General features: G+C 49.7%; 1 protein-coding gene across 2 annotated transcripts; it reads right to left on the bottom strand.

Moving 5' to 3' along the window:
• Nucleotides 1-244: 244 nt before the first annotated feature.
• Nucleotides 245-21,290, bottom strand: MRO (maestro). Of its 2 annotated transcripts, none has more exons than XM_077892944.1 (7): nt 21,044-21,288; nt 12,487-12,589; nt 11,260-11,406; nt 10,013-10,195; nt 6,692-6,847; nt 5,767-5,874; nt 245-3,214 (listed from the first exon to the last, which is right to left on the bottom strand). In XM_077892944.1, the coding sequence occupies exons 2-7, from the start codon at nt 12,583-12,585 to the stop codon at nt 3,203-3,205; spliced, it is 705 nt and encodes a 234-aa protein (XP_077749070.1). In that variant the 5' UTR covers nt 12,586-12,589; nt 21,044-21,288; the 3' UTR covers nt 245-3,202. The 2 variants fall into 2 exon arrangements, with proteins under 2 accessions (XP_077749070.1, XP_077749061.1); XM_077892935.1 differs by lacking the exon at nt 245-3,214 and adding an exon at nt 4,414-5,449 and having other exon boundaries at nt 21,044-21,290.
• Nucleotides 21,291-22,543: the final 1,253 nt, after the last annotated feature.

Genomic DNA, 22,543 nt, shown 5'->3' with positions numbered 1-22,543 from the left:
GAGCCGAGGGAAATCATAAGCTGGTGTCCATTAGGAAGGATCTTGTATGTCAGGCTTGGGGGTCTGCTTCACTTGATCATTTAAAGGGGCGTTTGCAATATCAAACCAGTAAACGGGGATGCATCGCGTTTCTCTAGAAACCACGGTTTTTCTGAGAGCATTTAACACATAAGTAAACACAGGAACGAAACGCTTTTTCTGCTATGGTTATACGGAAAGAATGTAAATTCAGTAACATATCCACTGACAATCAGCCATAAGTCATTTTATTTGTCATCAATAGGCTAAAAGAATGTCACAGAAGGACAAAGGCACATACAGACTAGCGGGAGTGAGCAGTAATCACCCCCAGGCTTTCCAAAGCATTACCACTTCACACGCCAATAAGCATTTCATTTTTATTTTAAAGAGCATTTTTGCGTGTGTTCTATGATTACAAAAGTAATACATACTTATTGCAGAAAACCGGGAAAATGCAGAAAAACACAAATATACGTTGGCCTTATTTCTAGCACTATCTGCTGGCTGTCCTACGCGGCTGCTATTTCTCTGTAAAACACTCTGGTGCTTTTTGTAAGTTGTGAAGCCCTCCCTCGATTAATTGCTCCAGGAACTGGAATTCCACTGGCTGCTGCTGACAGGGAGTAGCAGCACTGGTTACCTGTTAAGAGTCTCAACTTCCTTCTTTGTCTTCTCTCCTTTCTCCTTTCCTTTAAGAAAGGCCAACCTTGGGTCCCTGGGTGGCTCAGTCGGCGGGGCGTCTGTCTTCAGCTCAGGTCATGACCCCAGGGTCCTGGGATCCTGCGTGTTGGGCTCCCTGCTCAGTGCAGGGAGGCTGCTTCTCCCTCTCCCTCTGCCCCTCCTCTCCACTTGTGCACTCTCGCTCTCGCTCTCTCAAATAAATAAACAAAACCTTAAAAAAACATTTTTTTAAAAAAAGCCCATCCTGTGGGCGACTGGAAAGCAGAGACTAAGGTATGTGCAGATCTCCACCCTGATCACTTAGCAAGGTAGCACCTGAACATACCTTTTCCTTCCTTCCTTTCTTTCTTTCTTTCTTTCTTTCTTTCTTTCTTTCTTTCTTTCTTTTTCTTACTTTCTTTTTTCTTTTTTTCTTTCTTCTTTCTTTCTTTTTCTTTCTTTCTTTCTTTCTTTCTTTCTTTCTTTCTTCTTTCCTTCTTTCTTTTTCTTTCTTTTTTCATTTATTTAAAGCATTTATTGAGAATGTTAGAGTGGAAGAAACTTCACATTTTCCAGCAGAGCTCCTCATTTTGCATACAAAAGGCAGAAGTGACCTTCATTTAGGATATCAATATATATTTGCTCTAGATCTCTAGATATATTCTAAATGTGCATTTTTGATTAGCCTTAGCAATTTCTTCGTTTCCCAATTCTTTCCAATTGTTTTGTTCACCTGTACATTGGGCATAAGATTTTTTTGGGGGGTCTATATTAGTACTTCTAAAACACAAAAGGAGAGAGTATTCATTACCTCCTCACCCAGTTTCAGAAACCCCTTTTGATCTTGCTTTAGGCATCTCCTTCCCTGCCTCTACTTTTCCCCCTTCTCTTTTGAAGAAAGTCATTTTACTTATGACTATTTATTTATTTATTTATTTTTATTTTATTATATATGTATGAGTGATAAGACCTTTTGTTTTTAAACATACTTTCTGTGATATTATATCTAGCAAATTTAATGTATCATCTAATACTCCATTTTAATTCAGATTTCTCTAGCAATCAGTTTGTCCATACTGGATTCAATTTTCCACATTCCTTTGATGCTTATGGCACTTAAATCTCCTGTTTTACACCAGTTCTTTTTTTTATAAATTTATTTTTTATTGGTGTTCAATTTGCCGACATATAAATTCACTCACCTGTTGCATGTCTAGTGTTTAAAAGTAAGAGATGTCGAAGCGTTACCTCAAGATTGGCAAGTTAACCGGCGTCTTATGGAGAAAGGGATGCTTTAGGTCCACAAGCATAAAAGTCACCAGCAGATTGGTCATAAGGAGAGAAATGATGGCCCTCATTTGACAAAATGGGCTTCTCCCAAGGAGAAGTAGCTTCAGAGGACTTCCTGACTTTTTTCTCCCAATCCACATTTATTTACCAAGCACCTCCCAAGTACCTGTGAGGTCATGTGACAGATACAAACTATAGAAGATAGGATCCTTCTCCAGCAGCTTCACTCGAACCAGAGTGGGAGAGACACGTAGGTAAAACTTTCAAATGAGATAAAACATGGTAAGTGGCATAAGACCGTTAGAATGTTCTGGGAACTCAGAGATACGAGCATCGATCAGTCTTAGAGCACAGGTCAGATATACCCGAGAAACGTGCGTGTGTGCCTGTGAGTGTGCATGGCCAGGCAGGGGAGGGAATTCAAAGCAGAGGGAACAGTCTGAGCAAAGGCAAAGGAGCATAAGAGACCAAGAAGTGTTGAATGAAGAGAAGAGCCAAGCTTGGCTAAAGCAAAAAGAGGAACAGAAGAAAGCTGGGAAGGAAGAGTGGGAGCCCATGGCTGAGAGCCCAGGGTAACAAACTGGTTTGGACTCTGTTCTCCCTACAATTTGCGACTATTTCGTCATTCAGCAAATGTCTCTCCATCATCTGCTACCTGCTGGGCAGGGTGATGCACAAGGTGAGATACAAAAAGGAGAACAAGGCATTGTGTGGTACAAAAGCAAGGCTTCCCTGGCTCCTGGCACACAATGCCGTGATAACATGCGTTTCTAGAAATAGAGTTTAAACTCAAAGAGGACTTAGTGAGAGCAAAACCAACCTGGCCAAACGACAAAATTAATGATAAGGAATCTCTTTAGGTTACTTAATGCTGAGGGACAAACTATCCCAAAAAGGAGTGATTTAAAACCGCAGTCATTTGATCAGATTGCTTACAATTTTGCAATTTGGGGTGGGCTGCGCAGAGGGAGCCCGTCTCTCTTCCACGTGGTGTCAGCTGGGGTGGCTTGCCCTCGGGGGCTGGCTGGATCGGCCAACCGGTGTCACAGGTCCGGACCTCCAACTCCGTGGCGGATTGGGCTCCTCAGCTGTCCTCCACATGGCATTCCATGCAGTGAGCTTGGTCTTCCCTCCAAAACGGTGATCTCAGACATTCTTTGCTCCTGGGAATCTGACGTCTTACATGGCAGCTGGCTTCACCCGGGGCACAAAAAAGGAAGTTGCCAGGCTCTTAAAGCTTAGCCTAAAATTGACACAGTGGTATTTTCAGCACATTCTAGTAGTTAAAGTGGATCACTAAGCCAGCCCAGATTCCAGTGGAGATGTCTATGCGGGGGCATGGGTGTCAGGAGGCATGATTCACTGGAGGCCACCGAGGAACAGTCTACCACTAACCCTAAAGTCAATTCAACGGCATCTTCCACAATTTTAACCAATGAAGGGGTTTTTTTTTTTTTTTTTTTAATAATTTTTTTTAATTTTTTATTTATTTATGATAGTCATACAGAGAGAAAGAGAGAGAGCCAGAGACACAGGCAGAGGGAGAAGCAGGCTCCATGCACCGGGAGCCCGACGTGGGATTCGATCCCGGGTCTCCAGGATCACGCCCTGGGCCAAAGGCAGGCGCCAAACCGCTGCGCCACCCAGGGATCCCTGAAGGGGTTTTAAGTACACGGATGTCCCTATTCTAGAGCACACACCGGCCTGCCCCACTCTACCCCCGCCTTTTTGAATGCTAGCAAAATGCAGTTGTCTCCCAGGCCACTCGCTTAAGAGAACTGCATCAGATTCTAAACGGACCTTGTAGCATAGTTTCAAACAGACCAACTACTGGGAAGGGAAAGAGGTCTCAGCTCAGAGCCGTCCCACCTGCTCCAGAGCCTGTGTCACTCCCAAGAACCCCTGGGTCATGTACCCCAGCTTCAAAAATAGGAAGAAAGAAACCCCACTCACGCCTGGCTCCTGCCCCCCTCCCACCATCTGCCATATGCTCTTCTCCCCTAGGAGACACCTGGGTCCCCATCCGTGTTGCATGGTCCTATCTCTGGAGCGCTAGACCAGAAGACTGAGCTCCTGGTGTTCAGAAGGACACTAAGATCTCTCTGCAGCTTTTATGACCCTCCGTGTTCTCCATTTCCCAACCTGGACACAGTCTTCCAGTAGGGCTTGAACGCCAAGTCTGGTGATAATACGAGAATGTCCATAGGAGAAGCTGGGGAGGCACACCGGTTGGAGGGAAGGGGGGAGGGTCAAAGAGGTTTTTCTTGAAACTTTTTGCAAGAGCCACGTGACTCCTCATAGAACTGGAATTGAGCTCCAAAAAAATTGTCATAATTAGCCAAGAGGTGACAAGTAAAAATATATACTTAGATCATAAACTACATTAATAAAAATGTGTACTTACTGCATATAAAAGCAAAACTTCCCTGGGTTAAATAGAGCTGGAGCTGAGGGGGCTTTTAAATTTGTTTAGTTTTGGGGTTTTTTGGTTGTTGTTTTTTTTTTTTTACATTGCTAGCCATCTGTCAATTATTCCACATTGAGGCAGAATCACGTGGTGATTGAATACAGGCTCCAGAAGGCAGGTTGTCAGGTCTTGACTTCTGGCTACCGTCATTCACCAGGGCATCTGGGTAAGCTACTTAGTTCCCTGTGGCTGAGTTTTCTCACCCAGAATATGAGAGTAATAATAGTGCCTTTCTCGGAGGGTTATTGTAAGTGTTAAAGAATACTTGCAAAGCACTTCTCACAGGGTTGCAGTAAGTATCAGGTAATACTCAGTGTCCAATAAACATTCTCCATAAACGTTACTTCTTATTCCACACGCTACTATTAGCCTGAGGTTTTTCAACACATGCTTTACAGATTTTTTTCTCTTTTTTAATTTGCATTATGATCTTGGAAGCAATGACTGTTGAGGGTTCCAAGAAGCTAAAGACATCCTCCAAACCACCTTCTTGGTCCCTTGGCCAACTCTAAATAGATCTTGCCAATAAAAGGTATCAATAACAAATTGCAAAGGATCAATAGCAGATTAAAAAAATCACTTAAGGTAATATTCTCCTGAGCCTCAGAAGTTAAAAATAAAATAAAAAATAGAAGATAGGTGACAAAGATGAACTTACGAAGGAAAAGTTGAGAAATAAGCCCTGAATCTACATATCCTTTAAATGTTTTAAACAAAGCATGTACCTTCGCATCAAATTCTTCTGGGGAGGAAATGAGATACATGAAAGCAATTTAGAATTTACTTAGGAGAGAATCATACAATTCCATGCAATTGCCATCAATTGTTCTCCCAGCATCCCGTTTTCTATTACAATCATGAGAAGCAAGCAGAAGCATCCGAAGAGTTAAAAGGGGGGGAAATACCAGCCCCCCAGCAAGCTGCTCTCACTGGAACAATTTCCCTGCTGCTCTGTGTTTACAGAATCTTATTTGCATAGAGGAACTGCAGGAGCTCTGGATGATAGTGGCTCTGAAAGAAATCAGCAAAAGTGCACGTGAGGGGAGGATTCAATAAACCTCCTTGACTCTACAATGAGTAGATAGTTGTCAACGCAGAGCGTGAGGACGCTGGATCTTCAGATTCTCAGAGGTGGAGATCAGGGTCTGCGTTCCTCTAACGATCTACACTGCATGTGCCAATAGATTTTGTGCATAATCCTCCGGGCGTTTTGTCATTTACATTGCAAGACGGGTCAGTTACGATCGGCACATAATTGGCCTGAGTCATTTTATGACACCAGGAGGGCAGGGATCTCTGGGAGCATTCTCTCCTGCCCTCTCACTCACCAGCTGCCGGCAGAGTTTAAGGTTCCGTTGTTCTTCCTCACTCTGGAAGCTGTTTTCCTTTCTTTCTTTCAGATACGGAGAACAGGCTCGAAATGTTGTTTTGCAAGCCTGAGAAAAACAGTATGACCATTCGATTGTCAAAGGCATTAGCGAGTTCTATAATCCAAGCACGGAAGGGCAAGGCACCCAATCTGTGGTCTGGGGGCCACTGAGGGTATGAAAGTAACTTCCAGGAAGTTTGAAGACCTCAAACTTAAAGGATGTTACCCCTAAAATGACCACATCTCTAACTTGGGGCTGAAGGGGAGAGAATCACTTTAGAGTTTACCCGGTTATTGTCCCATCAAAGAAGTTCTGGATTCTTTAATTCCTAAATTCTCTCTCTCTCCCCCTGTCTCTTTCTCTCTCTTGTGTGTAGTAACCTAAAGAAGACAAGTGGTTTGGTAGCACCTTTTGCTCCCAGTGGTTTTGAAAAATAGTCACCCACTCCCAAGCAGGCCTGATGTTGATCCAACCCTGTTAGGACATATTTCCTCTAAGAATAAGACAAAACCTCTCTAGGGGATTGAGAGGCCGTGAGTGGGAAATCTACAGTGAAAGAAGCTAATGGGCATGAATTAATGTTCTCATTAGGTGGGCTACTGCCCCACAGCTTAACCGCGTGCCTCTCGGCCCCCACTCTCCAGCAGCAGGTGCTGGATGGGGCAGGTGGGGCAGGAGCAAATGGAAATGTACACGCTTGCTCAGAGATGACACACTGGGCAGGCATCTCCAAGGATTCATGTGACCACACTGCTGAGTGTCCACAGCAGAGCTGGCGGGAACGGAGAGGGTCAAGCATTGCAGCACAACAGGGCAGCACCACAGCTCACTTGAGGAATGGCACCAAGCTCTCATGCACTCAGTGAGACAGTCACAGACTCACCGTGGCAACCTGGGGATCTCTGTCCTGTAGATGTATCAGGAGGGAATCTTGAGTCTGCTTAACCTGACTGGTGAAGAATTTCTTCCATTTCCGCCCAGCAAAAGCCGCCAGTTGCCCGAACAAGATGAAGGCTGAGTATCTCAGGTGGTCATTCTCCTGTGGTTCCCCAGGGAACAAAAGGACAGAACCCAGGTCATTACGGCACCAGATGCATTTGCGCCATCCATCGCTCTTTGTCGCTTGGTCGGGGGTGGGTCAGACCCAGTCTAAAGCTCTGAGCCAGCCGAGGTGGGGGCCAGAGAGGAGGCAGGCTGGGTCTTCAATAAGCGTCTTCCCCAGCAGACAAGACTATCAGACTGGGGATCGCTGTGCTAATAATCCGGCTTCACAGCTCTGTTTTTGGAGAATTTTGGAGGTAGAGATACAAACATTTGGGTTTGTATGGGTCAAAATTCAAAATAATCAAATCATTTTATTAACAAAAGTAAGTCTCCTTTCTACCCCTTTCTGCCTGCCACTGATTTCCCTCCCATGAATGAACAAGGTTGTAAACTGTGTGTGCAGGTTTTTTTTTTTTTGTCCTTCCAAAAAAATTAAGGAGAAAAAGAATAAAATGTATATCACACAGTCTTTTCTCACATTTTTACACAGTGGCAGCACACCATGCTAGTGTGTTCACGACCTTGATTGTTCACCCAACCACCTATCTGGGAGCTCTTTGCATGTTGATACCTAAAGGAATTTGGGGTGGCCGCATTGTAATTTATTCAAGCCATCTCCTGTTGATCATTCTCAGTGTTTCTGGAAGGACATCTCTCTACACCTGTGGTCTCCGTTTCTCCCTTCTGCAGCAGAAATAACAATTGTATTTCTTCCCTGACACCCTGCCAACTCTCCCTGCTTTTAGTACTATTGGCTAATTTGTCCCTGATCGTGTGTCACTGGGTTCAGTCCTTTCTTGTTCTCCACTGTGAGCAGTCTGGTCCAAGTATCTCCCTTTCCTGATGAGGAGACCAAGGCTCAGGGCATTTCAGTGACTTGCTTGGAGCCGCACTGTCAGGTGACAAGGAGCCAGGGTAGTACCCAGTCTCCTGACCATTGGTGAAGGGATTTTATATCAATGTTTCCTGGTCCCATGAAAGCTCCAGGCAAACCAGAGAGAACCAAGCTGGACTCGGCATCTTCAGGAGTGAGAAGCAACTAGAATGGTCAGGGGGTGGGGGGCAGACACTCATCATTTTGTGAAGTATTTATTTTTTTAAAAGATTTTATGGGGCAGCTCGGGTGGCTCAGCAGTTTAGCACCACCTTCAGCCCAGGATGTGATCCTGGAGTCCCAGGATCGAGTCCCAAGTCAGGCTCCCTGCAGGGAGTCTGCTTCTCCCTCTGCCTGTGTCTCTGCCTCTCTGTCTCTCTGTCTCTCATTAATAAATAAATAAATTTTAAAAAATAAAAATTAAATATTTTATGTACTTATTTGAGAGAGAGAGAGAGCATGCACACTAGTGGGGGGAGAAGCAGAGGCAGAGGGAGAAGCAGGCTCCCTGTGGGGACCCAATGTGGGACTCAATCTCAGGACCCTGGAGTCACACTCTGGGTTGAAAGCGGCGCTAAACCACTGAGCCACCTGGGCTGCCTCTCCTCTGTGTTTCTGCCTCTCTCTCTCTGTGTGTCTTTTGTGAATAGATGACTAAAGTCTTTAAAAAATAAAAATAATAAAAATATTTTTTAGCACATAGGACACTTCGACAAATTGCTTTAGTGTTTCACTGTCCTCTGTTCCACCTATATGTGTGGGTATGTGCACGCACATGCACTCACGTGTATAGTTCATTTTTTATGGATTTTATTTATTTATTTATTCACGAGAGACACAGAGAGAGAGACAGAGACACAGGCAGAGGGAGGAGCAGACTCCATGCAGGGAGTCCGACATGGGAATTGATCCTCCGACTGGGATCACTTCCTGGGCTGACGGCAGACTCTCAACCACTGAGCCACCCAGGTGCCCTTGTATAATTCAATTCAATCCTACCCTAATGCAGTAAGACATACAAGACCCTAGCCTGCTAGGGACCTGACAATCATCCGACAGGGAACGCATGCACAAGTGAGCAACAGCACAAGACAGGTGGTCACGAGTGCTGTAATAGAGATAAACTGTCAGGAAACAACTCTCCACGAGTATTTCCAGGTTACTATACAACCAGGGCTTCCTAATAAAAAAAAACTATAGTCAATCTGGCTATTTGAAAAGTGACTGCATAGCACACCAGTCCTGGAAACTAAGACGGCACCTGCAGAGAGATTTAGACATCTTGGAGATATCTGTTTCCATTCCAGGGAGGTAGAGTAGACACTTTTCTCCCCACGACCACAGACATGACAGGCTTGCGTTCCAGAGCCAAGTTCTCCCTGTCTCTCCAAGTGGGAGGAGAGGCAAACGGGCCAGAAGCTCCTATAGAAATGCCAAGTTCCATAATTTCAAGATTTCTCTTCCTCTTGTGTGGCGCAGCTCCACCTGGGGAATTAGGTGTGAGGAACTCACACAAGGTGCTTTGTGAGTAAGATGTCGGTTTCCTGTTCTAGAGGTATCATCTCCCCGTTAGAGGGTATGTGTGTGTGTGTGAGCATGTGTGAGTGTGTGTGTGTGTGTGTGTGTGTGGCGTGTGTGTAACTGCAGCAGGCAAGCCGATTAACTTGAAAGGACAGGATCCCAGAGTCCCCACAGTTTCAGAGTAAACGATGCATTGGTGCCCCTCTGCTTAGCTTGCCTTGTCACCTGGCAGTGAAGAGTGCAGATCCTGTGGTCAGAGGACCTGGGTTCATATCCACTTACTGGCTCTGTGAATCTCGGGCAAGTCACCTAACCTATTTGTGCCTTGGTTTCCTCATTTATAAAGTGAAGATAAATAGTGCCCAACTCATAGGGTTATTGAGAAGAGTCTATGGGATAATCTAGGAAAGCTGCCTAGCACCGGGCCTGGCACACAGTAGGGTTCACTAAATGCTAACTACTGTTACATCACATTCGTAACAGAGCACTGAATACATGTTGGCACTGTTATCACACCTTCACCATCATCTCCATCACCATCTTCATCGTCAGGGTACATATATTCACTTCTCTATAACAACAAAAACTCCTCCTTCTTTATATGTTTTCCAAACCCCCAGTATAATACTTGTCTCTCGACCATCTCTTAGTAAATAAGTTAATAATACAGACCAGGTTCTCTGAGCAACACACCACCCAGAGCTCCCATTGCTAATCCCACCTCCACTTTAATAACCCAAAATTCTTCTGAATTTTCTCACTTACGTCATCTAATAAAGTCCTGGTCTGAAGAGTGATGTCTACGAAGAAAGAGCCCAAACTTTTCCCCTGGATCTTGCCCAAGATGATGGTCAGAGTCTTCATGCTCTCGTGGATGACTTCAGTACTCACAGGGTCGTAGAGTCCATGCACCAGCAGGTCTAGGACAACTTTCTTATACTTTCGCACCTGTGAACAAGGTTTGAAAAGCATGAGTAGCCCAGAAATTGCTCCCATGAGCTGAAAAGCGATCCTACCTCTAATCTTTCAATAACCTAGGACTTGGCCCGAGAGTGTGACTTTCCTCAGGAATTGCTGTAACACCTCTCATTGAAATACAAATGTTTCCATTAACCTGACCCAAGAGCCAGATCTGTCTTGAAAAAAAGAACAGAAAAAGCCATCTTCAGCTTGGCCTATGAGCATATGAGGCCGAAAGGGCACATCAAGGAGTGTGGTAGGCCGGATGACCTAGGCATCTGAGGCACAGTGGTACTTTTATAGGGGATGAGACAAAATGGTCACTGAAGTGGACAGATGATAAAAGCAGAGGTGGGGGAAACATCTTTTACTAAACAGGGATAGACTATTAAAAAATAAATTAAAAGCACTGCAGAGGGTGATGTCCAGGTGTGCATTAATCGCATCTGCAGCTCTGCTTCCCAAGGCTGATAATACTGAGATGTGATGACCCTCAAATAACCCCAAATGAGCCATGCTTTGTACAATCTCCTTCCCTTGAATGTGGAAGGGACCAGTGACTTGCTTCTAGCCCACAGATTATGACAACAGTGACGGGACACCATTCCCGTGGTTACATTACATTACGTAAGAGTCCATCGTAGCAGGCATGAGTGATGGAGGCTCTCCTGCTGGCCCTGAAGAAGTAAGCTCGCATGCTATGAGAGGACAGCTTCAAGACGCTGAGGGCCAGCCAGCAAGAAAGCAGGAACCTCAGTCCTACAACCAGAAGGAGCCGCCTTCCATCAATGGCCACAGAAGCTTGGAAGAGGAGGCCAGGCTTCAGAAAGGAATGCAGTCTGACCTGCACCTTGATTGTAGCCTTGTGAGACCCTGAGCAGAGGACCCAGCCAAGCCAGATAAGCTCCCGGCTCAAGGAAACTGCTAGAGGATGAGTGCTGGGCCTGTGGTGATCTGTCACAAGCGACAGATAACCAGTACATGAGGCGCCATCTTTCAGCCCTGGGACACCAAGCCATGAGGGCGGATGACGTGCCACCTTCCCCTCCTACCTTGTCGGGGGTCTCACAGGCCATGGTGCCCAGGCCTCTCATTGCCATGTGACGCTTTTTATCGTTGGGGTCCCGGGCTTTTTCTGCCAAGATGGAAAACGCATTCTTCAGAGACTCCCGCTTCTGGAACTTCAGTTTCCAAGAGACCTGGGCAGTAAGCCAAGAGATGGGAGCGTTCAGAGTCATACCCATCCCAAGCCCAATCCCTCTCTCTAAAGAAAATCCTGTGTTGCCTGCTCAACTTAGCCCTTCTTTCTCTACCTAAAGACACATGATTTTTGCTGGGAAATCATTAGCTTGATCTACATAATGAAGAAAACAGATGGAAAAGGAAAGAGGTAGAAAAAAATAATGTAGGGCCAGGGGAAGGTTGGTTGAGGTAGGTTGGGGGAAGCAGAGGGACGGGTGCTCTAGGACCACTGAGGGTATGCTAGAGCTCAGAAGAAAGGGGGCTTTAGACAGCTGATATGGCTGAGAACAGGGATCCTTCATGGACAAGAAATGCCTGCTTCCATCTCAAGGCATTTCCCCAACCTCTCTTACTCCTCCAGCTCCTCCCATATTTTCTGCTCTACTTTGTGGTTAAACACCTTGAAAGACGTGTCTATACTTGTTTTCTCCAGTTCTTCTCTCCATGATCTCTTGACCCTTCTGCAGGGGGGTCGATGCCTCCCTAGTGGGGCTAAATCCAGGGTTGATTGTCAGTTCTCCTCTTCCTCAACCTCTCAACAACATTTGACTCAACTAGCAAAGCACGTCCACAAGCATTTCAGGGCACCTAACGGATGTCCCACCCCAGAATGCATACATCTGCGCCATTAAGATTAGGGGGAAAAATGTATAAATAATCTGCTGGCGTCAGAACCAAGACATGCAAGATCCAGGCAGGGTCAAGAAAAAGCCACCTCCCCACCCTCCTGCGTAGTGTGGGGCTACAGACGGGACCACAGTCCTGTTCGGTGTTTGAGTGATTACCAAGTCTCCTCATTATTTCTCAGTATTCATTGTAGTTCATTCTATACTTTTATTATTAAGCTTGCAGCAAGCTAAAGTCTTCCCGGCTCATCCTGTTATCCTGTAAACTTTCTGCCCGTGTTAGGAGAAGTGTCATCAAGCTTTTTTCAGAGGACGCCTCCACGGAGCCACAGAACCAATGCAGGCCAGGCAAGCGCACGTTACAAGTGGCTGGTGGGGAGGGACCTCTGCTTCCAATACTTTGTGACAGACCTTGGAAAGGAAAGACATCACTGATGTCCGTTTCCTCTCAGGCTGGGTGGTGGCCATCGGCAGCAGCTGGCCCAGGGTTCCTTTCTCCATTTGGTCCATGGAACTAAAAGAAAACAAATCGTCATATGAGCTGCAAATACTCTTCCAAGCCTTGTCATCCACAAGCAGTGTCCTACAAGGCACTGTGCCAGGGTAACAACATGAAGAAGCAACCTCCCTGAGGCCTGACCTTTTGGAACCTGTCACCTTGGTGAGGAGATGGGACAGTCTCGTCTAAAGATAAAGAGCAGGAGGCAATGCAGCAGGGGCACCCAGACGGTGTGTCGCGTGGTTCCCATCCCATCCTAGAGCCTTCTTGTACCAGAATCACCAAAGAAAGAAAATAAAGTTTCTGGGCCCCACCCACACAGATTCTCAAGAGTCAAAGTAAGAAAGTAGCCTGAAACTTCATGTTTTTTTAGTTTCCCAATAATGTAAACTGATACTGCATTTTAGAGGGGGCCTCAATATTATTTCTTACAATTTTGAAATGTGCATATCTCTCAGCAATTCTTGCATCCCACAGACACACTGCTACATCATATGCTCCAAGACCATCATATAGGATACGTACTATCACTTTGTAATGAACAACATAACGTCCTTTAATAGTTGTAACTAATTATTTAATATAAATAAGTTATACATATATATTACAACTATACAGCTACAGATGACCACAATGCAATTGGTAATATTTAGACTGTTGATCCAATCTGAGTCCATTTTTGTATGTGGTACATAGTAGGAGTCTAACTTCATCAGAACCACTAACTTTTGTTTTGGTTAAATTTTTTTTTCTTTTTTCTTTTTTTTTTTTTTTTTTTTTTTTTACCAGGAGAAATGCTATTCAGGCAGCCGACTGCAGGGGTTCTCCGTGGCTAGCCACAATAAAGTCACCGGAGGAACTTTCTACCTCCTAGTGCCCAGGCTGAGCCTGAGACCAAGTCCATCACCATCTCTGGAGGGAAGCCCGGGCATCCGTAATTGTAAAGCTCACCCAGTAATTCCAATGAGCGGTCACTGGACTAGGGTGAGTACTGACCAATCGCCTTGGTTTGCCCCACAATGCAGTGATTTATAATAAATATACCATTGGCCTCTGTCCCTCTTCCTGGCACAGAGCTCTTAAACCCCTTAGAATTTCCCAAGTGATGATAATGACCAAGGCGTCTTTTGTCATGTTAATGAGGTGACTTGCAGAAAGCCCTTTCTCACCAAAGGATGAAGCTGGTTGCCTGGGGAATAAACCCCATGGTTGGAGAGCCAGAAACTCCAGTCCCATCCTGTAGTCTTATTAGGCCAGAGGGGCTGGAGATTGAGCTCAACAGCCAATGGTCAATGATTGAATCCAGAGTGCCTAGGTCAAATGAAGCCTTAACAAAACCCCAAAAGGATGAGGCTCGGAGGGCTTCTGGGTTGTTGAACATGGGGAGATCTGGGGGGCATAGCACACTCAGGGCATAGAAGCTCTATGCCCTGTCCCCATACCTCACCCTATGTGTCCCCCATATGGCTTTTCCTGAGTTATATCCTTTTATAACAAACTAGTGACTCGGTAAACGTTTCTCTGATTTCTATGAGTTGTTCTGGCAAATTCATCAAACCCAAGGAGGAGAATGTGGGAACATCCCATCCATAGCTGGTTGGTTACAGGCACAGATGACAACCCAGACTTGCAACTGGCATCTGAAATAAAGGGAGAGGTCATTGCCTTGTAGGACTGAGCCTTTCACCTGTGGAATTGTAGGACGCCCACTCAGTATCTGTCGAGAACTGGAGAATTGATTGGCGCTTTGGGAAGAACACACAGGGGCTTTCTGGGACTTGGGATTTTGAGTGCTAAGATCAGGAAGGCCCCAGGCAGGCCTGGGCATGTTGGCCACCCTAGTTACTGTACTTGAGTTGCAAACGTATTTAAACACAGGTGGCTGAGCAAACCCCGTCCTGTTACACGGCTGAGCTTTAGAACATTTGGCCCTGACCTGGAGGTGTGTTGGGAGCTGGTTTCTCCACTGTCTTCGCGCCCCCACCCCTCGTGGTTTCTGTAATGCTCTCTTGGTCAGAAGACACTGGATAGATCCATGAAAACACCTCCTCGTCTCCAGCCCCTAGTCTCCATTTCTTCATCTCTGGCCAGCACACCTCCCCTCACTACCTCAAATAAAAGCCCAGGAAAAAAAATCACCCCACCAATTAGCAATATTTTCTTTGTTTGAGTAAAGGCATTCCCATAAGTTTTACATTACATTAAGCCAACGGTTCTCACCCTGAGCCTACACTGGAATCACCTGGGAGACTTGTTAAAACACAGATTCCCAGCCCTGGTCCGCAGAGTTTCTGAATCCGTACGTCTGAAGCAGGGCCCCAAATCGATATTTCTAACAAGCTCCCAGGTAATACTGGGGTGCTGCTGGTCTGGGGAGACACTTAGAGAACCACCGCATTAGGGGAAAGAAGCCACAGCATTACTACGCCAGTCTTCTCCGGAATGAAGGGATTTTCAAATTCACACTGAAGCAAAACACACTTGGTTGCTTCTTTTGGGGTTTTCTGCACACAACCTTCAGTAGGATCTTCAGTAGGACCTGCCTCTCGTTGGGTTGAATGCTCTGGATCAGAGTTGACGAGCACCTGGCTGCAGGTAGGAGACACTCGAAGAAGCTAAATGCCTCAAGCTGAGGGCTGCTCACTAGGGAGGCACAAAGCCTCATTACAAAACATCTGGAATCTCTGTTCTGCGACATGAAAATCACACCAGAGGCTTCTCTGCATTAGAGACACAGAGAGAGGCAGAGACACAGGCAGAGGGAGAAGCGGGCTCCCTGCGGGAAGTCTGATGTGGGACTCGATCCTGGGACCCCGGGGTCATGACCTGAGCCAAAGGCAGACACTCAACCACTGAGCCACCCAGGTGCCCCTGAATTTCTTTCACAATAAAAAATCACACTGAACAGGCTATGATCTGTACACTCTTCTTGGATACTAGTCTTAAATAAAAAGTTCCATTAAGGGGCCCCAGGGTGGTTCAGCATCTGCCTTCGACTCAGGTCATGGTCCCAGGGTCCTGGGATCCAGCCCCACATCTGGCTCCCTGCTCAGCGGGGTGTCTGCTTCTCCCTCTCCATCCGCTGCTCCCCCTGCTTGTACGCTCTCTCTCTCTCTCTCTATCAAATAAATAAAACCTTAAAATTTTTTTTAAAGTTTCCTTAAAAAAGAAAACAAGCATAAAAGTTGCTTTGGGGTCCCAAAGCCCCTCACCTGGAGCTTTGTGGCCCATGAGCTTGTGGCTCCCACCACCCACCTGCACCCCTTCCCCCTGCAGGTCCTCCCTTCTCCTTGCCCACACTGGAGTCCTGCAGACCCAATCTAACCAAACAAAAGGATGATTTCCCCCTGTTGCCGTACGGGATCTCAGGAACATTTTAAACAAATTACAAATAACCACAGTATAGGGACCCAAAGATTTTTAGGTGTTCTAACCCCAGCTGCAAGCCCACGCGCCTCCACACTTTGCTATAGGGGATTAGGGTTTTTCTGGTGGGTTGCTCCGGTCATCAAAGGTGCCCCGACGGGTGCGCCTGAGTCTGGGGGACCACCCGGCCACTTTGGAGCCAAAGGCATGGCTCTGCTTATGGCTTCAGTCCCGCCTGGGTGCATTCTTTGACGTGTTCTTCTTCCCCTGGGAAGTCCTGTCTGGGTGTGCTAATGGGTGTGCTAATGCCCTGGCCCCTGCTTTTCACCATTTCTGAGACTGGAGCCTGTCTTCATCACCATGTTGTGATTCTACTCAGTCTTCCCGAACAGACGTGGGTTTAGGGTGACATAGAAAACTGCTTTGTGCTTTAGGCTGACACCCAGATGCCTCTGGAAATTTAAATCCCTCTGACTCAAAATATTAGGTCCATGGTTAACAATCCTTTTAGTGAAGCTGAAAGGTATATGATGAATGCCAAAATTACAAAACACTTTCATCGTTTCTTTAAAATAAGGGGAAGAAACTGTTAGATTTCTTTTTTTTTTTCTTTTTCTTTTTTTTTTTTTTTTTTTAGGGGGAAAGGGCAAGGGACGGGGAGAGAAAGAACCTAAAGCAGGCTGCATGCCTAGCGCTGAGCCTGACACAGGGTTGGATCCCAGGATCCTGAAATCATGACCTGAGCCGAAATCAAGCGTGGATGCTTAATGGACTGAGTCACCCAGGTGTCCCAGAACTGTTCTATTTCTAAAATTCCTCCCTACCCTGACCTTTGATAATACTACTAATAGCTACCAATTACCGGGCACTGTGTATGCCAGGGACCCCATTTAGCACTTTGTGCACCAAGCAGGAGGGGAAGCTGGTCCGCTGACCTCCGCTGAGCCAACTTCCAGAGCAAGCAGCGCTGCAGGCCCCCTGAGAACTGCACTAAGCCCTGCGTGGGGCTGACGCTGCCCTCCTAACTCCTGCTGCCCTGCTCCTTCTGTCCTGACCAAGAACCAGTTTCGGACACCTGTACTTGTTATCGTAACCGTCACATTTAATCAGTATAGAAATTGATGATGCTGGTCCCCTCCCCCCCTCCCCCCCCCCCCCCCCCCCGCTGAGTCCCCCCATTCTTCCCTCACTCTGAGTGTCACGGGTCACCCGCACTCCATAGACAAAGCACCGCGATTCTGAGGCCCCGCGTGGTCCCTGGGACGCCCCTAGAGGGCAGCGTCACCCAACAGATGGGTCCGGGGCACCCGCCCCCCAGCACAGGTGCAGCTGCAGGGCCTCCCCCCATCCCGCCCCATCCCTCCCCATCCTGTCCCATCCCACCCACCGGGACAGCCCCCCTGTGACCCTTGCGCCCGCAGCTGCAGCTTTAACCCCAAGGCCCCTTTCTGCTCAAAAAACAAACACCATGGGTCCTGAAAGAACCGGTTTAAACTGAACAAAACTGTTGATGTTTTGGTGAAACACAACAAAGCAAAAAACCGGGAATAATTGTACTTGCACATTTGGTGGCCTCCCTCCCTCCTCTCACTCCTCCCTCCCCAGACTCCCCAGAAGTCTATCAGTAGTTATTTCTTGCCTGGCCTTGTGTTTGGCAAGGTGGGCAAATGTCCTAAAAGAAAAGAAGTTTCATTTTAAGCTCTAGCAGTTTATTGTTATGCTAGTAAATGTGTGTTGGATATTTCCACCTGCCAAACATCCAGGTGAATATTACACAACTATCTCATTGGATTCTTACAACAAACCTAAGGATAAGTGCTTTTATTATGACCCCCATAGTAAGGGTGGGGAAACTGAGGCAGGGGGCGATGCGCTTGCCAAATCCAGAGCTTGCCAAATACCATGCAGTTAGCTGGTGGCGGACTCAGAATTCAACCCTAGGCGGGCTAGCGTCAGGGCTCAGGCTTGGCCACGATGCTGGGTTGTGGGCAACTTTGGAAAACATGATTAGGACGTACGTGGATGGACACTGTAACCAGAGAAGTGTGTCAGAGCGGAAGGTTCAAGGAAAAAGGACAGGGAAAGGACGGCGATGCCTCTGATAAAACAAGGGGGCCGAGGCCAACACAGAACCCTCTCTGGACTGGGCCCACCGCACACCAATTCCGACAGTGACAGGCCGCAGAGCTGAGGGGCCGTGTAGGAGGAGGAAACTGCGACGTCTTGCTCGAAAAAGGAGGCCCTAAATGGCGAGAAGAGACAGCAAGGTGGAGCAAAGGCGCCCCAGTTTTCCTGTGCGCTTGTGGAACAGAAGAGAGCCTTGGGGAGCGTGGAGTGGTGCACGTAGTGGGAAGCGCGAGAGGGAGAGGCAGAGACAGAAACAAGAGAGGAGAGGCCGGTCCTGGCGGGTCCAGGAGGGTCCAGGCCCCGGGGAGCCGGGGGAGCTGTGGGGAGGAGGGAGAGAGGCCCCTTCAGCCTGAGACCAGAAGGCCATACCCGGATGGAACCCTGTGCAAGTTGAAGTCTTCAAATCAGCCTTCCTCTCCTTGGTAAAAGCAGAGGCGTGGGAACAAGACCTGGGGACACTTTCTTCCTGTGAACTGATCCATTTCGTACTTAGAGTGACCGCAAAGCAGACGAAATTACGTGAGGCAGCAGAGGAGGCTGGGGGAGGAAAGCAGACGCTGCAAGTGTGAGGTTCCCTGCAGGACCTCAGCGCAGACCCAGGCCTGCCACGTGCCCGCGGCGTGGACGCGAGCACAGCTGATGCGCGACCCTTTGGGTTTAAAGGAGTTTTTTTTGTATTCAGGTTTTAAAACAGTGGACAGATAGACATTGTCTTCCTTACTTGCCAAATGGGAAAGTTAAAGGGCAGACAAGTCGGCCCCCTTTGGCTTAAAGCCACAGAGAAGGCCACGGGCAGAGCAGAACTGGTGCCCAGGACACGTCGGCGTCAAGTCCAGCCCCTGGACGCGTCCCAGCAAGGCCCCCAGTGCGCTGGGAGCCCCCGAGAGCTCCAGACCAGCACGGGCTCGGGACGTGCTCACGTGGCTGGGGACACAGCAGCGTTCTTCTGGGAGTTAAGGCGGAAGTCTCTGACAATTGGATGGTGACATATGGATATGCTGGTGACATGAGGCCCGTCGCGCCGTCCATTCGGCCTGTGGTTGAGCAGCTCCATTTCATTCCCCGCGACCACCTCCGCATCTGCCAAGGAGAAGGCCTGGGGCCAGGGACTGAGCAGCGAGGAGGACAAGCTCTCAGTCGCCGCTGCCGATGGCAAGGGCGGCGGGCCCAGTGCACCTGCCCACTGGCCTTGCGGAGGAGGACGCTCCCCCATCAGATGGCTTTTGTCCGCAGGAGCGTCTTCAGAGCCCCCCTCCGGTGACAGCGCGGGGGGGTCTCATCGGGTTTCCCACCTCCTCCACCTCGTTGTCTTTGAGGGGACCTTGCTCCACCTTCCCTCCGGCAGGGAGCCGTCCTCCCCGAGAGCACCAGGCACCTGCCCAGTTCCTCCTTCCAGGCTCACGGAGCTCCTGCCTTCCGGCCGACCAATGCGGGGGGGACTCGGTGTGGGGAGCGACCCCAGGCATCCGCAAGCGCCCCAGCAGGACTTGACAAGGAGCGTGGGCCCAAGGGCCAGTCCCTGGAGTCCCCAGCGAGGGAGGGGGCCGAGACGCAGGTGCGCGTGGCAGTGCGAGGGCCCACCTGCCAGGGTGTTCCCAGGCCACCTGCGGGGACAGTGACCCGGAGCTGCGGGCCTGGGGGGGCCCTCTCCCCGCTCTGCTCTGTCCGCTTTGTTCTCACGTAGAGCCGTGGAGCCGGGCTCTTTTGCTCTCACATCTTTGAGGGAAGTGGGCGGCGTTGGGGAAGCGCGGGTCCTGCTCCTGGGCCTCAGCCTCGGTACAGCCTGGCCCAGGGGAGCAGGGCCACAGGGAGGGCAGCGGAGGGACAGAAAGTGCCTGTCTCTAACCGCCCTCAGGCTGTCCTGCCCCTTGTTTTCTTGGCTTTGTTACCTGACAGTCTTTTTTTGTAAAGAGTTTGCTTATTTCTTCCTGAGAGAGAGAGAGAGAGAGAGAGAGAGACAGGCCCAGGCAGAGGGAGAAGCAGGCTCCCCACGGAGGCCCGATGTGGGCCCGATCCCGGGACCCCAGGGTCATGGCCTGGGCCGCCCCGCCAAGCCCCCCCCCCCCACCGCCACCACGTCCCTGATGCCAGAACCAGTTCCAAGCCTGGCTCACCTGGTGGGACAGGATCTCCCAAAATGCGTCTCTACCCATGTGACCCGGACCCGGCCAGGCCTGTGGATCAGGAGGCTCAAAGCTGTTTCCCTTGAGAACGCCCAGAAACAGCCCAGAGGATCCAAGGCATCCACAGGGAAAAGCCACCGGGTGTCGGAAAGGTGTCCCTTTGCAGAAGGCTGCTTGCTCCATCCTTAGGCTGGCGTGGCCCCCCTGCCCCCCTACCCCCCCACCCCCCACCCTCCCCACCCCCCCCACCACTGGACTCAGGGCTGCGGCCCCAAAAAGCCGCTGAGTTTCCACCGCGCAGCTTAGAAATGAGGAGAGTAATGCTGGGTCCAAGGATTTGGATATCGAGGGGCGCCTGGGGACTCAGGCCCCCGCCTCAGCGTGACCTCAGGGTCCTGGGACTGAGCCCAGGACTGGCTCCCTGCAGCCCTGCCCTCCCCCTGCCGTCCTCTCTCTCTCTCTCTCTCTCTCTCTCAATCAACTAAAATCTTTTTTTTTTTTTCCGACTAAAATCTTTTTTTAAAAAACAATTCAGACTTCGAGCCATTGGTCACTGGGCTCCTCTAGGGGAACAAGCCCCAGGGACGCAGCTCGGGATCCAGGGACTCAGGGCGGCATTAGCCCCGACGCAGCCCCCCAACCCCACCCCGGCCGCACTGGAGGACCCCCTGGGAAAGCGCAGCCGGTTGCCCTGCAGGAGCCCGAGCAAGGAGCACGGCCCGGAGGAAGCCAACGCCGAACAGATGCCAAGCGAGGCTTGGGGGGGCTGAAGCTCAGCCACATTCCCACCCGAGGCCTCAGCCCCGCAGCCCCACGCCCAGCCTCCCACAGGTGCCTGGGCCTCGCCTCCTACCTGTGCCCGCCGCGGGGCCTGGGCCTGGACGTCCTGGGGGCCGTGGCCGCCGGAGCCGCCGCCTGTGAGCGAGCGTGTCCTTGAATGTGAAACACTGGGCGCCTTCCACCTTTATCACGAGACGCAGAGACGTGACGAGGCCCTGACACTCCCAGGCCCGCTGGGGGCCGCGGTTGCCGGGCCTGAGGACCCCAGGGCCAGGGAAAGGCTCCGCACAGCTGGGGTCGGCCCGCTGGGGACCAGCCAAGTGAAGCCCCTGCCGGACGGTGCCGCTCGGCCCTGCCCTCTGCCCCCGAGCCTGCCAAGCCACCGGCCACACCGTCCTCCCCGTCCCGGGCGGGGTCATCCCAGTCCCTGCCCTCTGCCCCCAAGCCTGCCAAGCCACCAGCCACACCATCCTCCCTGTCCCAGGCAGGGTCATCCTCAGACCCCTGCTCTCTGGCCCCCAAGCCTTATAAGCCACTGGCCACGCCGTCCTCCTCATCCTGGGCGGGGGTCATCCCAGGTCCCTGCCCTCTGCCCCCAAGCCTGCTAAGCCACTGGCCGCACCATCCTCCCCGTCCCAGGCAGGGTCATCCTCAGACCCCTGCTCTTCTGGCCCCCAAGCCTTGTAAGCCACTGACCACACCGTCCTCCCCATCCCGGGCGGGGTCATCCCGGTCCCTGCCCTCTGCCCCCAAGTCTGCTAAGCCACTGGCCATGCCGTCCTCCCCATCCTGGGTGGGGTCATCCTCAGGCCTCCTGGATAGGAGGGAAGCTGAGAGCCAGGCATGGGGAGGGGGGTCACCGATGTCCCAAGGCCGCCCGGTGGGACCAGAGGCTCCATGTCGGGCTCCCTGTCCTCCCTGAGTCGTCTCCGGCTAGCTGTTCTGAGGCCCCGGGCACTCGCCTCTCCAGGCCTCTCTTCCCCTCCGTGGCTGTGCTCCCTCCCATCCCTTTCTTCTCCACCCTCTCTTCCTCCTCCCCTGTGGCCTTATGCTGTGTGCTGTGGATGTTGCTTAGCATATTCCTTCTTCCACTAAAAAGTCTGGGGATTGCATCTACTCTTTCTTCAATATTCCATTTACAGTAGGACCCCACCGAGCGGCAAACGTGTAGGCACCTTATGACACAGTCTCAGGCACCACTTTACCAATAGAACAATACACCCATGTCCCAAAGTGCTTTGAAATGTGTGCTCTGTCCTTAAAAATCCTATTATTGGGGCAGCTGACTCTTCCCAGACGGATTGCAGGAGGCTATCCTATCAGGATGTCTATTCCATAACCCACAACAGGTGTATTTCAATGATCCCGTCTTGGATCCTATAATCCCAGACTCTCCCCACAAGTCGATTGCAGCTGACTGTGCCTTTCCCAATATTGCTCATTCAATTCCTCCGGACAAGAACAAGAGGAGACAGTTTGACCAACGCATGCATGTTCAGGAATCAGCTCTGTGAGCCTTAGGTCCCGAGCAGCCTCCTCTCGCTCCTCTAAGAGACTATACATTCGATTGTCC

The sequence above is a fragment of the Canis aureus genome, chromosome 1 (genome assembly GCF_053574225.1).
Source record: "Canis aureus isolate CA01 chromosome 1, VMU_Caureus_v.1.0, whole genome shotgun sequence".
Taxonomy (NCBI): domain Eukaryota; kingdom Metazoa; phylum Chordata; class Mammalia; order Carnivora; family Canidae; genus Canis; species Canis aureus.
The sequence above is the reverse complement of the archived record's forward strand: the minus strand, read 5'-3'. Positions and strand labels throughout refer to the sequence as shown.